The sequence below is a fragment of the Urocitellus parryii genome, chromosome 1, assembly GCF_045843805.1.
Source record: "Urocitellus parryii isolate mUroPar1 chromosome 1, mUroPar1.hap1, whole genome shotgun sequence".
Classification (NCBI taxonomy): Eukaryota; Metazoa; Chordata; class Mammalia; order Rodentia; family Sciuridae; genus Urocitellus; species Urocitellus parryii.
In genome coordinates, this window is record NC_135531.1 from 139,811,527 (window position 1) to 139,826,311 (window position 14,785).

At 40.1% G+C, this 14,785-nt stretch overlaps 1 protein-coding gene across 1 annotated transcript; it reads right to left on the minus strand.

Annotated features, from left to right (window-relative positions):
- Positions 1–1,598: 1,598 nt before the first annotated feature.
- Positions 1,599–14,196, minus strand: Nmur2 (neuromedin U receptor 2). Its single transcript, XM_026388338.2, has 4 exons — positions 13,471–14,196; positions 7,099–7,183; positions 4,898–5,023; positions 1,599–1,873 (listed from the first exon to the last, which is right to left on the minus strand). Exons 1-4 carry the CDS (start codon positions 14,194–14,196, stop codon positions 1,599–1,601), a joined length of 1,212 nt encoding a protein of 403 aa, XP_026244123.2.
- Between the last annotated feature and the right edge of the window lie 589 nt (positions 14,197–14,785).

The window sequence follows — 14,785 nt, forward strand, 5'->3', positions numbered from 1 at the left end:
AGAATGTTTCCACTGTAAAAGGGAGGAAGGAAACTCACTTGTCCTCCATTTCTGAAATTTGGTTTCAGTGAATCTTTTCAGCTTAATCATCAAATGACCAGATAATTATGTTCACCAATGTAAACCATCACTGGGGAATTCTAATTTATTAAGGTTGGGTTCTAATTAGCAAAAGAAATTTTTAATGCTGAATCACTTTGACTATCACTATTAAGTTAGTAAATGATGAAGTCAGACACCACTACTCCCATTTATCAATGAGATTATCCATCCAATTTGTAGAAAATTCAGAGACTAAATGACTGGAATGTGAAGCCAATTCACTTTACCACATATTTATTGAACATCTACCATTGCAACAGATATATTTCCAGGGTTCTAGTTACAGAAAAAAATGAACACAAGATACTTCATGCCGTTGACAAATTTACACTCTGGCAAAGCAATAAATCATTGTAATACAAAGCAGAAGTGTAGAAAAAGCTTAAGAGAGATAAATTGACCAAATAAATAAATAAATAAACCAAAAAACACCCTCAGATGCCACATCTATTTGAATAAATTAAACACAGCCTTGTGGAGGAGGTACCATATTGAGATGAACACTGAAGAATAGGCAGTAGACAAAGAAGTCATTCTACATGCAAAGATGTTCAGGTAGGGAAAACTACTATAGTTGCATAAGAAGAGCAAATGATCCAGTTTAAATGGAGTACTCATGGTGGTTTAGCGGAAGGTGAGTTTGGGAAGTACATTTTGCCCATATTATATGTGCAGAGCATTATGTGGATGTTAAAGGATTGAGTAGGTAAGACTCATGAATTGGAGACCAGTATTTGCCATTTAACTTGTCTTTGTTCCAAGATAATATATCCTACCTCTGACTATACATGAAATAAGACATTAGAAATACAAGCTTGGATCAAATTTTGAAAATGACCAGGATTTGGTTTAATGTAATTTCAGTCTTTTTCCACCTGCTTCCTCCCTCTTCCCATTCTGTTCTTCTCAAAGTTGAACTTATATCTGATCCGATTCTCAATTAGGAGTGGAAGGATAATGACTTGGAGACTGGGGTGCCACGACTAATAGCTCCAAGGACATTCCCAGGTCATCCGGGAGCTCTTAAATGGAAAGGTTTCAGCACTCTATGGAATCACGTTATAATCGCCCTGTATGGGGCAGGGGGATAAATAGATCACTGTGAAGGAACACTGTTATGGGCTTCTCAACTCAAAGATTATGAAATGACTTGTCTTCCATCTGGGGCTTCCAGTTGCCATTGGTGACAAGTATAGTCATGCTTTGCCATGTATGTTGTCTTCATGAATTAGAGAAGGGGCATGAGCCACTTAGGATACTATAAAGATAACTAAAAATCAGGAAGCTTGGCATCTGTTTTATTTTAGACTTATATCTGTGTTTTCACATTTGTTAAAAAAAAATAACTGGAAATAGGTACATGAGTTTTAAGAGCCATTTTATCTCCCTAATTTCACATAAGGAGGTATAGATTTCAGAATGTCCCTCCCTGCAGTGCTGAGGCATGGAGAAATCCAACTCAAAAAAATCAAAGGTGGCTCCTCTGAGAGTTCTCTTCATGGTGGCCGTGGAGGGCAGAAGGCCGTGGAGACCTGAGAGTTGCAGATGGGTGACTGACAGGGAGGCTGGGGACCTGTGTCTTCTGTCAGCTCCACAAGGTGGCATTCTGTCAGGAAGATGTTCCTCTGGGCAGGTGGTCCCTGTGAGTGATCCTGGGAGGGCCACCTTTTGCAGGAAGGAGAGATGACATTCCGAAATGCTGCCCGGAAGCGGCGAGACAGTAGGTTGTAGATAATTGGGTTGACTGCTGAGCTCAGATAGAAGAAGACCCCTGGATTACGGGGGATTAAAATAAACGTGTCAAGGAGAAACTGAACAGGAGACACGAAAGGGTGAAGCATAAATATTTAACAGAAGCCTGGAATCCCTGGTGTGGCCTCTTTTGGAAGCAATGACATATGCAAGGCTTTAATTGAGAATACAAAATGCTCTGAACAGATCTATCACTTGTGACTTAGGAATCAAACACAGAAAGATTAAAGAGTCTTGGAAACATGTAGGCTGGTACAGGATCTCTGATAAATCTGGAAACTTCCTTTGATCCCTACTTGTTTAATTAAAGAAAAAAATGTTCCCATAGCATTAATGAAAAATGTTTAGGTATCAGAGGAAGGATATTTCTTTTTCCTCACTGGAACTTTGCTTAAATTTATAATTTGAAACCATAAGTGATGGAGGAATAGAAAAAAATCAGTCAAGGCATAGTCCCTGCTGAGATTCCTCATCATGCTAAAAAGCTTTTCAAAGAAATATTCTCCCACATCTTTTCTCTACCTTTCCTTTTCCCTTGATGGCTCTTCCGCATTATCGAATAATTGTGTTTTGTCACTTTTTTCTCCATGAGATGCCTTGTTCACTGTCATTTTCTTGTTTATACTCTCTTCCTTATTACCATGCTCCCTTTTATTTCTCCAAGGCCAAAATGAGTCTAAGGCTGGAAATGAGAGGAACTAATTTCCTATTCTGGCCTTGTCTTGATCCATAAATTTAGACAAACACTGATACGTCAATTTCCCCCTACTTTTGTAAAATGGGAAATAAAAATTCTAGCCTACTCCATTTCCTTACATTATTGTGAGGCTCTAGTTGAGATTCCATCCACAGAAGGGCTGAGACTACACAACCACCCATAGCTACCATAGGCAACATGTTCCTTCTTAATGTCATTAACATAATTTAGGCGGTGAGAGTACCATGTACCATGTGCACGGGATGTGCAGGGAGAATTAGGACAGAGACCATTGCTGTTTGCTAGTTGTTCATTCAAGAAAGAAAAAGTGATTGAACCCTTACTGCATTCTAGGAACTTCAAGGTACATTCTGAAGTAATGAATTAAGAGTTTCTGAGAGGGCTGGGGATGTGGCTCAAGCGGTAGTGTGCTAGCCTGGCATACGTGGGACGCTGGGTTTGATCCTCAGCACCACATAAAAATAAAATAAAGATGTTGTGTCCACCGAAAACTGAAAAATATATATTAAAAATTTCTCTCTCTCTTCTCTCTCTCTGTCTCTCTTTAAAAAAAAAAAAGAGTTTCTGAGACTTAGGATAGCACAAATATTGAGTTTAGCACAGATCTTGTTGTAGAGGCAAGATCTGCGCTAAACTCAATAATTAACAATATAGCAATTCCAAACAATATCTGCTAAGAGCAAGATACGAGATACTGTCAAACTATGGAAATTCATATAATGGTATAAACCCAAGGACTGTGATGCTCATGAACAAATTAGTGGGACCTGATTGGCTTGTAGCCAGACCTTAAAATGACTGGGAGATAACTGAAAATGGGTTGGGTAGGTTATGAGGGAAGAAGGCTTGACAGACAAAAAGTGAAGAGAGAGTTGGGAATGGTTATATTGTGCAGGAATCTTGGTTAATACTCTCTACTAACTAATTTGATCAGAGTATAGTCTACTAATGGAAATGCTATATATTTAGGATGAAAATACTAGTCAGTTTTTTTTTTTCTGTACCGTTAAGTAGTTTAGACTTCATCAGGTTTGCTTTGTGGCAGAGGAGGAGATGGTACCTTGACAGGATAATGTCATCAGGGAAGCCACAGTTTAGAAATTATAAATGGTGACTAGTCAACTAGTCAAGTCTCATGTTGACTTGCCATGTTTTCCAGTTTACTTAGACACTCCCATTCTCCTCATATTTACCACAAGGATAAGCAAAGAGCTGTAAATATTTTTTGCAGTTTTGCCCTGGCTAATTTGTAAATGGGAAAACATGAAACTACTAATGCCCGGGTATAAGCTGTTCACAGCCTGCTGAATACAAAACAAGGGTGACAAAGGAAATAATGCAAAGGTTCTTCAGGGTACATGTTATGCTACTGTTTTAGTTCTGTGCACATCTGGAGCTCATCTCATGTATCTATCCTGCTATGTGTTAGATAATCAGAAGACCCCATGGAATCAGCCAGTGACTGGCAGAGGAGAGGGGGCAGAAGTGGGGAGAGCCTAAGGCCATCAGCTGCACTGCCTGAGTAGAAAGGTCCTTGGTGGCAATTCTGCACTATGTTTTAGTGGGAAGAACCTGAGTTTGAAACTCAACAACTGGGGCTTAGCCCTATGTGCACAATTGGCCAGCTAATGCCTTTGGACGAGGTACTTCTTCCTGTGAGAGTGTTTCTTTGACAAGAAAATGGTTTATGATAATATTCACTTAACAATTTGTGATGATTACAGAAAGGTAGCACTGACAGCTTAAAAGCTCTGTAATACTCACCGATTTGCTGCCCCTGGTGTCGAGAGCAGATGCTATTGCCATTTGACAGGCAAGATACTTTGGCATGAAGGCAGCTTGGGACTCCAGCCCTCTTTAGCATTTATTAAATGTGGAATTGGGGTGACAAGCCAGGTGCTCTTAGTGACTTTCCACCATGATTTCTCTCATATTCTGAGGTATCCTTGACAAGGAGAGTTACAGTAGCCTAAAATCAGATCTTGATGCCCAGGAATATCCTTTGACGGTTTTCATGAGGCCATAGGAGATGATAGGGTCAAAGCATCTACTAAATAAGACCAAAATCAATCCCATGGCCCCTGGAGGGGAAAGCAAAGAAAGCACCCCTATTTTCCTGCTGCAATCGTCACACTTAGAGTCCAGCTATTCCACAAGGCAGCCCTGACAACAGAATGCTATTTCTTTTGGACCAGCAGTAAGTCAAATTGATCTTTGCATAACATTGAAAGCAAGCGTCTTCACTCTAGGAAGGCACAACCCCATGATATTTTGTTCTGTTTCCGCAGCTAAGCAAGACTGCCTGTAGACCAGCTAAGCCTTTACCTGACACCACATGGATGAGGTTGAACACTGCAGCCAAGGACTCAGTCCACTCCTCCACGAAGCTGAAGAAGAGGCGATCAATGTGGAACGGGGTCCAGCAGATGGCAAATACTAAGACCAAAACAACTGGAAAAAGATGATGAATGGGAGAGCAAACAGCAGTGTAGGCAGGGATAGGTGCAGGTTGCTCACCAAGTCATCCGTTCCTCTGGCAGTCTTTCCTTCCACCCTGGCTAAGCTATCATGGTTACAGGCAGTCTAGATCCCAAGGAGCCCCAGTGCAGAATGTTCAAATGTAAGAATGAATTGTATCGAAACTAAGATCTGCTTTCTAAATACCCAGAGAAGATTTCTTATATAATGTGAATTTCCCTTTAGAATATTTAAAATAGTTCTGAATTTATTTCAAAGTTTCAAAAGCATTTTGTTGTGAAATATAAAGTATGCTGTAGGTAGATGATTGGAGTCATATAAATGGGTTACATAAATAAATTATTGTGCTTAAGCAGTTGGTGTTCTTTTAAATCCATGGAGTAATAACAAACTTAAAAGTATATACGGATTCTTCTTGTTACTCTAGAAATAATTAGAAGGTTCTCTGAATTTGATCATTTAAAATCCAGTGATGTGTTCGGGGAGGAGACGGAGGAAGATTGAACAATCCCAAGTGTAATATCACTTTCCGAGCATCTTTTGATTGGGAGGGGGATGAATCCATATTATAAATTGCTAGAGCACAGAATCCTCCCAATTTCTTATTTTCAACTCTCCAGACAGAGATTGGCACAACTATAGTTTCTCTTTGGGGTGTTTTAACTTCACAAAGATAAATATGCATATTTTTTTCTCTTATGAAGTTAGGGAATATATTTTCTTTGCTGATACATGCTGCTTGGGATTTGTCTCTAAGTAATCTAACAGGGACTGGGGGAGAGATCAGAATAGAGATGAGACAACGTTAGCTAGGAGTTGATAATTTCTAGAGCTGAGTGATGGCACATGGCATTCATTTTACAGTGCTCTGTACTTGTGAGCACTTTTAAAGTTGTCATAGTAAGTAGCCTAGGTATTTCTTGCTGGCAAAAAAAAAAAAAAACACTCAGAGTAAGTCATCTGCCTTGCTGTGGTTTCAGGGATATGGAAGTTCCTGAGCTTATCCCCCAAGTAGAAGCCCTCAATCTGCTTGTTTCTGTCTCCCCACTAGAAACAAATTTATTACTTGATAAAATGAACCCTCTCCCAAGGTAAATACCTCACTGTGACTTTAATGTGAGTGAACTTTACACATTAGTGAGTGAATAGATTATGATCAAAGAGATAATGAAGACGGTAGGACTCTTAACAGCAAAAAAGAAAAAAAAATCAAGAGCTTATATTAGGAGCAAAAAGATTCCCCAGGACAGGATTATCAGAATCAAAAGGTCAATATCAGTGACTTTTTAGTTATTTGAATGCCAGTTACCTTGAGTGCCTTAGATGGATATTGGCCCTGAGGAATTACTTCTTTCTAATCTTGAGTTTTGATTTGGAAAGTATATGATAAATCTCTCCCTTTTCAGTAATTCTTGTAGACTAGTAATGAATTATATATTTTTATAACATTCTTTTGAAAGTATGATTTTTAAAAATTTTAGCTACAAATAAAAGTACATGGTTAGACACAAAGTTATAGAAAATCATAGGTGGGATGACTACTTGGAGGTGCTCCTGGCCCAATGTTCTTAATTTGGATTTAAAAGATTCTAAGGAGTTCATGCGTGGGCATCAGGGGGTTCATGATACCCTGAAATGGATTATAAAACATTTTGTGTGTATGCTCATTAGTACACTTTTGAAGTAGAGTCTAGAGCTTTTATCATGTGTATAGTGAAACTCATTAACACAAACAGCAGAAACACCAACCAATTTTGCAGAGGTGGGAAATGATGCTCAAAGGCTCAAGAAAGGATGCAATTTACCACGGATCACGTGGAGTGTGTTGTCGTCAAGGTGATTTAGCATGTCCTTCTGAAGGTTCAGAACCAAAAGGAAAACATCCAGATGTGTCCCAGAAGCTTGAGTAATCCAAGAAAGTTTGACCTGCTATTATAGTTCAGGGCAGTTTTGAGCCTGAAGCCAGCAGCGCTTCCTAAGAACCAAATGCAAATCCTTTGCTTTTGCAAACAAAAGAAAACAAAGCACAAAACCAAAGTGGGACTTACATAGCATCTTGGTCACTGATTTTCTGGAAGGTCTGTGGATATTAGCAGTCACTTCATCCGCCTCAAGGGATTCATCTTTCTTCAGCTGAAGGAGAGATGGAAAGAGATGTTAAGAAAGGGAAGCATTTTTATTTTCTTCCTTTGAAGATCTGAGATGTATAACTCGAATACTCATTTTGAAGACAAACAAACAAACAAAAAACACAAAATCCCCACCACCACCCAAAATAAATAAATAAATAAACAAACAAAAAGACAAAAATGAAATGGATTATAAAACATTATATATACTCCCAGGACTTAGAAAAATATAAGAATATGTTAAATATTTAACAGTAAGCTTGGGATTTGTCTCTAAGTAATCTAACAGTAATTGGATCCAGGTCTCTTCACTCAACTGGATAGATGATTAAGGCCAAATTTCCCCTACAAGCATTTTTGATATGCAAGAACCCTAGTTATGTAGTATGTTTATAGGTGTTTTGTGAAAAGTGTTAGATTCTGAAGTTAAAAATATATATATAATCTAGGCTCTTTCATTCACTCATTTATTCAGCCATTTATTCATTCAATAATTGTTAGATATCTATCAGAGTGAAGTTCCTCTGCAGGTGGCAGCCAGGCAGTAGAAAACAAGGGCAAGCACTCTTCCTGCTTTATGAAGTTATAGGTTCCATTGTGGGTCTTCTCAGAGTCCTTGATATGCTAACAGGCATTAGGATTCTCAAGGGGGATGGGATACCATCTCTCCCCACTTTCCACACCCATGTCTCCCATCCTGTCCCAGGTCCCAGCCAAAGGGAAATAATATTTCTTTGACTAAGCACCTTCCCCAAACTCTCTTCAGTGAAGTCCCTTGTCCCATCTTCACATGCACAATTTGGAAAATGCTATTTTACTGACATTACTGATAAAAATGCATGTCTTCCTGAATTGGTGTTAAAATATATTCATCTATTTAGACTCTGAAACCTCTGAAATTTTCAACACTCCCTGTACACGCATACTTGCTAGATTAGTTCAAATCCCATCTATTCTTGGTAACGTTAGTCCATTGTCCTCTTCTTCCTCTAAATTCCCCTAGCATCGAATGTCTTTATAATTATCTAGTCGTTAAATATTTTTCTTTCTAATTTGTATCTACCTTGGTTTGTAGGGATGTCCAATCGGACAAATGAAATTTTAAGGATCCATGATAAATGATCATCAGATATCTGGAGGTTAGTACAGTATCCATCTGCCTGTTGGTTGGCATTTATTTCCTTTTTCCCTTACTAATAATACCCTAACTTTCTCTTAGGCAATTTACTCCTTGCCTATGCCTAGTCATTAGTTTGGCTGGGAATGACCCCAATTGTAGCTCCTGGTATTGTCCTAAAATTACTTATTCAATCGGACCTCCTATCCTACAGTCATGATGACTTGAAAATTGGAGGCAATGAGATTTCAGATGTTGGCTTGCACTTCTGGGGAAGGGAATTCAATTTCTTTTTATGGGGACTGCCAGAGGGAGCCCTTCGTCTCTGAATGTGAGGTCTGGGATTATAACAGTTACCTTTTTTCCCCCACATTGAAAAGAGAGCCTGGAGCAACCAGTGGACCGCCACATGGAGTTTAAGATTAAAATCAATGCCATAGAAAGAAAAGAAAGAGAAACAAACCAGGTCTTTGACGTTGTGTGTTTACTGGATTTGTCTTTGCCAGGAGCCAGTGCCACATCTGGACTTTTTAGATCTCTGGCTCCTTGGTGTTTTGCCGGACTGTGTAGAGGGTTCCCTCATGGTAATAAGGTAGTCCTGGCTAGTTGAATAAGGGCCATCGTGTGGAAGAAAATTTCAAATTATTCTATATAGTCCAATACTAGTATTTATTTCCTTTCTCTCTACTAAGGGTACCCTTTAGCCCTTCTTATATCAGGATCAGTCTGACTTCCAACAAGATAGATTGAAATTCAAGGTAAATTAGAAGTTGGTGTGATTATGTGCGACAAAGGAACACACCGCTCTAAGAAGCAATGAGCTTCCTGAGCTAGAAGGCATTTCAAAGGAATATTTTAGAAGAAGTATTTAAAATGAGATAAGACCTGGAATGGTGGATCATTAAAAAATTGCCTCTAAGGTTCAACAAATCGATAGTCTGTCTCCCTAACAAATGTATCAGCTGCTGGAAGTTGGGTAGCTCTCAGGACGCTTGGGCCCGAGCATCTGCCTATATGGCTAATAGGCATGGCCATCTGTCTTGTGACTGTGCTGGGGTTCTATGCATGTGCCTATGTTTTCATAAAATGAGGGACTGAGCCCTTTGGAGTCACCTAGAACTTGAAAAGAAACAAAAGAGTTGCAGGTGCAGCCATTTAGGAATAGAAGAGGAAACGGGAGGTGGTGGGATGGGATGTTTTTAATATACTAGTAAAATAAGGCTGGCAGAGTGTGTATCTCAGTGCCTGGCATGTGATACTTAGCAAAGTGACACCTAATGGCTGTTATTGTGATTCAGGTGGCTGTTCCAAGTCCACTCATGGGATGCAATGAAAACTGAATTTATTTTGAGTGGAGTTACTTATTTACATTAGTAATGAAGTGGATTACTGACTTCCTTCTTGAAATCCTCTATATCTTGCTACCACTTGCTCAAAAAAAAAAAAAATGATGCTTTCCTGATACAAAGCAGCAGCCAGATGCACTGAGGAGGAAAACATGAGCAAGGGAAGCCGCACACCAGCCCATACACTTTATCAGTACATGGTCAGTCAAATCTACTGAAGGTTTTAATTATTTCCTACCCCTGAAAATTACTTATTATGAGCTATGCTTCCTTCATTACTTAATTTCAGTCCATAATAAAGAATAATGAAAGGATGTTGAGATCTATTAGTCACTTCTTGCTTGGCTTTAACAAGTCTCAGTGGAAATACGTCCACCCCAAGGGATAATTTCCTTAAATCAAACATCAAGAAAATAGTCAAAACAGTTTTTTTTTTCTCTGAACAGGCCTCCCATACAAGTGTAGTTTTCAGTGAAAGAAAAATCACGTGCCGATTAATTGCTACTTACTTTGCATCTTCCTTAGGCTATAATGACATAGCTAACTAATTGGAGGAAAAGTGAAAAAACAAATCTTTATGCATGTCGTTCATCGTTCCAACAGAATTGATGTGGTTGACAGAATAGAATCCAAACAATTTGTCTAACCAATATTAAATGCTACTTTATTATTGAATAATTCATTTCCTTGTAGATGTTTAACAAAGTAGATATTCTTTATAATTATTAACGATTTCTGCTTTACTCCAAAGTTTTATTTCAAAGCTCAGCAAAAAGAGGAATAAAAAAAGTTGTGGTCACTGTAATAAGATGTTCCAGAGCTTTCCTTCCCCACCCCCTCCAACTATAGAGTATCCAAGTGGAGGGCGGTTCATGGACTCAATTATCCTTCAGGTTGACATTTTGTCCTGATTAGTTGTTTATAGTGATTGAAAGCATCCCACCACATGGCCCCATGTATAGTTTCTGGAGATGTGGCTTCAGAATAACAAGATAGAATTGGTTTTGTGTATATCTCTGTAATCTTAACAAAATCTATTTACCAAACATTGACTGGTGAGTGTGTGTCAGTGTATGAGCATAGCTGTGTATGTATGAGCACAACCCTGTTTGGCATGGTTGGATTCTACTGCAGTCCATACCTGCATCCTTTCAGTGCTAACACTAAAGTGGCTTGTAGGAAACACAAGAATGAGATCAGCCTCATCATACCCTCTCCTAGGTGGCATTGTCTGCCTTCTGTACCTATAACATGCTGCGCCTGGAGAGAGCTGTGTGGAGGATTCATCCCTGGAATGATGGGTCATTGCTGAGTGCTTTCTCTTCCTCCCTGGGCCTGTGATGTTGTCAGTTCTGGGCTTGCTGCCTCTGGGAGAATAGGGCATCCAGAGTTGTTTACACCTTTAAACTTGCCAAGAGGGTCAATAACTTAACTATCTTTAGGATTGCTTGGGTCTCTTTAAATCTCAGAGATCAAAAATGCCCTTTGAGACAAATGTTTCCAAGTCTTTCCTTTTTAAAGGTACAGAAGTTAAAAGTCTAGTAAGAGAGAAGTCATTTTGTCCTCATGCACTCACTGAGCTCCTGGGAGAAATAAGTTAATTAAGGAATTCTACAAGTATGGAATTGTAAATTGTAATGAAGGAAAATTACTAATAGCCATGAGCACCTACAATAGGGACCTGATATAACTAGGGGATCTGGAGAGCTTTTTTAAGGAAGTGTGACTAAGTATGACTTAGAGGTTAACTGAGAGTTAAGAAAGACAATGGAGTTGTAGTGGTGGGCAGCAGGGACATTTCAGGCAAAAAGTATAAAATCTCTCAAACCATTGCCACAGAATATGGCTGACTTTCCAAGCTTCCAGTCTACAGGTGTTTAAATTACCGTAGGAATGACTTTTATAGATTTCCTGGTATCCTCTAGTACCCTGGATGATGCTTCATCTTTTCTGAGAATAAGATGTCATTAAGTTGCATTACTCAGAGTACGCAAACTTAGGTGGTTTCTAACCTCTTTCTGAGCTGTCACTCAGCTCCTGATGCAAACTAGCTGTAGATTCATGACAGTGAAACAAAAATGTAACAAAAACAAAAATGTAACTGGCAATGTTTCCTATTCAAATTTAAATATTTTCCCCAAATGGAGCCAAGATAAGTGATTGTTTGGTGTTGGGCGAGATGATATTTATTAGTTTTGGGTGTGGATTTCTCACGGGACTTATGATACTTGGTAATGTGTGTCGTCTCTTCTTCCTAATAAAATTGATGCAAAAGGCATTCAACAGACATGGCTTTGAACTGCTTTTGGGGTAACATATGGATAAATGCCAGAACTCAAGGGAAAACTAGCACAGCTCTCTGCATGTTTAGATATACTCCAGTGCTCAGATGTCTGTGACACTTAAAATTTGTTCTTCTTCCTTAGACCTTGATAGTCATCTTAGGGAAAATAGTTACTCCAAAGGTTGCCCTATGGGACACTCAATTTTGAGTGTCCTTTTTCAGAGATGGACTGAGGTGGGAGGACCCTGATTATTACATAATGTATACTGTCAAAGCCCTCTTGAAGCACATTTTGTGAGTGAATGCTTTTTATTTCTCCTTTCATTTGTAATTCACGTTTTATTCCCCTCACAGTTTTATTTTTCTCTCTTTAGAAAGAATCACAGACCTTTAAAGCTAGAAGGAGCCTTAGACATGATCTGATGTGGCTTTTCCATTTTATGAATGGAGAAGTCACTCCAGGAGAACTATGTGGCTTGCCTAAAGGCAATTTCTATGTCAGCTGAAGACCTGGGAGTCTAAATGGCTTTAGAACTGTTACACAAGCTACCCTCTTACACAAGTGTACAGATGTCACAGTTAAGACTTGTATCTCTATGAACTTGGCACAGGATATACTAGGAATTTTACAGACTCATTTCTTCTCTTGTCAAATATAATTTCTCCCAGATAATTTAGTGCCAGAGAAAATAAAAGATTTTAAAAAGGACACCATTTTACCAACATGAGCATAGGAATGTAACTTCTAATTTTAAGATATGTTGCAAACTAAGTGCTGCTTTATCTTAATCCCAGAGATCTCTTAACTTTCTTCTGCTTTATCTCATGTGTCTGTTGATCTCCCTACCTGTCAATCCCCACTTGTTCAAGAGGAGACCGAGCTGGTATCACTCAGCTCATGATATATAAATCAATATTTATTTATATGTATGTATATATTTATTTGCATATATATTTATATGCATATATATAATTTTAATTTGATTACAAGCATAAAGAAGCCACAAGAAAGTATTTGACTTTAAAAAGTATGCCTCTCTTGGACTATAAAATAGGGATAGTTTGTATCTTACTGAGATCAAGTTAGTACAGAGGAAAATGTCCACATAAGCATTAGATGTGGGGACAGGAAAGAGACAGTAAAGTGTAGAAGGGTGCTTCAAAGTGTGTTCACCAAGCCCAGATGACCTAATGTGTTAATTTAAAGTGAGGCTCCTTGTCAGACCTCCTAAAGCAGATTTTCCCATGGGTGAAGTGTGCATATTGGGACCTGTAGTAAGTTTTCGAGCTGATTCTTAGAAACACTAAGATATGAGAAAAAAAAGTCTAGAGGAAAGAATAATGCAAGATAAGCTAAAGGAAATGACATATAGTTGTGGCTTTGGGGCATATTTTTTAACTTCTTATTTTCCATCTGAACTCATCCTATTTTCCTCTATGCTCCTTTCTGATTCTGACGTTCTCAAATTGTTAAGTTTGTCTCTGAACTTTGAGGCAGTGAAAATGAAGCAATGCTGCCCAAGCCCGTTATCCTGGCTACTCACCCTGAGCCCCATCAGGTAGTAGAGGACACTGATGAGCGTCATGGGGAGGACGTAGAAGAGGAAGGAGGTGACCTGGATGATGAAATTGTAGATCCACATGGGCTTGATGACTGTACAGGTGGCAGAGCCAGGAACCGAGGTCCCATTGGGGAAATAGTGGAGCTTGATGCCATGGATGCTGGTGTTGGGCAGAGAGAAGATGAGGGAGAAGCCCCAGACGATGCCCAGGATCCTGAGGGCCCTCCGGCGGGTGCTCTCCAGCTTAGCACGGAAGGGGTGGAGGATGGCCACATAGCGCTCCACACTGACAGTAGTCACGCTGAGGATGGAGGCGAAACACACGGTCTCAAAGAGGGCAGTCTTAAAGTAGCAGCCCACAGGCCCGAATAGGAAGGGGTAGTTGCGCCACATCTCGTAGACTTCCAGGGGCATTCCCAGGAGCAGGACCAGGAGGTCAGACACAGCCAAGCTGAACAGGTAGTAATTGGTGGGTGTCTTCATGGTCTGGTGCCGGAGAATCACCAAGCACACCAGAAGATTGCCCACCACCCCCACCACAAAAATCAGAGCATACACCACAGACACAGGGAGGAAGAGGTGGCTGCGGGGAGGCCCGCACAGGTAGGCCAGGTAGTCCTCGGTGCTGTTCAAGTACTTCTTGAGTGGATCTTCCAATTCCTGCTGGTGGATCCAGGAAGCATTTTTAAGTTTTTCCATCACTGACATTAAATGGCAAACCCCAGAGTCCCTTGGTATGTGGCTCAATCCCCAGCTGAGCCAGACAGGGAAGAGGAAGCAGTTCAGAGGCACAGGCTCAGGGAAGAAGGCTGGGAGAGAGTGAGTGCTTCAGCCTCCAGTTTGGGCTGCTCTCACTGTGAGCCTTTTTGAAGAGCCCCTGAGACAGAAGCCCCGCCCCTCCACAGGCTGTGGGCCAATGAGCGTGTGTCAGACTGCACTGCTTGAGAGGACAGCTGGCTTTGCGTGCAGGGAGCAGGGGGGGAGGAGGAGACCTTTCTGAGAATTGGAAGAAGCTGGGAAAATAGCTTACACAGACTGAGACACTGGAACAAGAATAAAGAGTGGGCAGGCAGTCCCAGCAGAGCAGGTTGCAAGACTGTGGGAAATACAAATGCAAGTTCCCCAGTCCCGGGGAACAGAATACGGATCTCCAGTGATCCTTGTCATTTGTACAACCAGACAAAAATGGGAGATCGATAGATTTCTCAAGTTACCTTGTTGCATTGGACAGTCCTGGCTCTCTGGGGGAAAGCCTGATCAATGTGGCATTGGTTTTGATTACATGCACCATAGAATC

Excerpts from the sequence above, each read along its gene's own strand:
- Nmur2 (XM_026388338.2), bottom strand. The coding sequence starts at position 14,196 with ATGTCAGTGATGGAAAAACTTAAAAATGCTTCCTGGATCCACCAGCAG. Across the intron at positions 7,184-13,470 it reads ACTACCTGATGGGGCTCAGG|CTGAAGAAAGATGAATCCCT; the intron begins GTGAGTAGCCAG and ends TCTCTCCTTCAG. Across the intron at positions 5,024-7,098 it reads ATCAGTGACCAAGATGCTAT|TTGTTTTGGTCTTAGTATTT; the intron begins GTAAGTCCCACT and ends ATCTTTTTCCAG.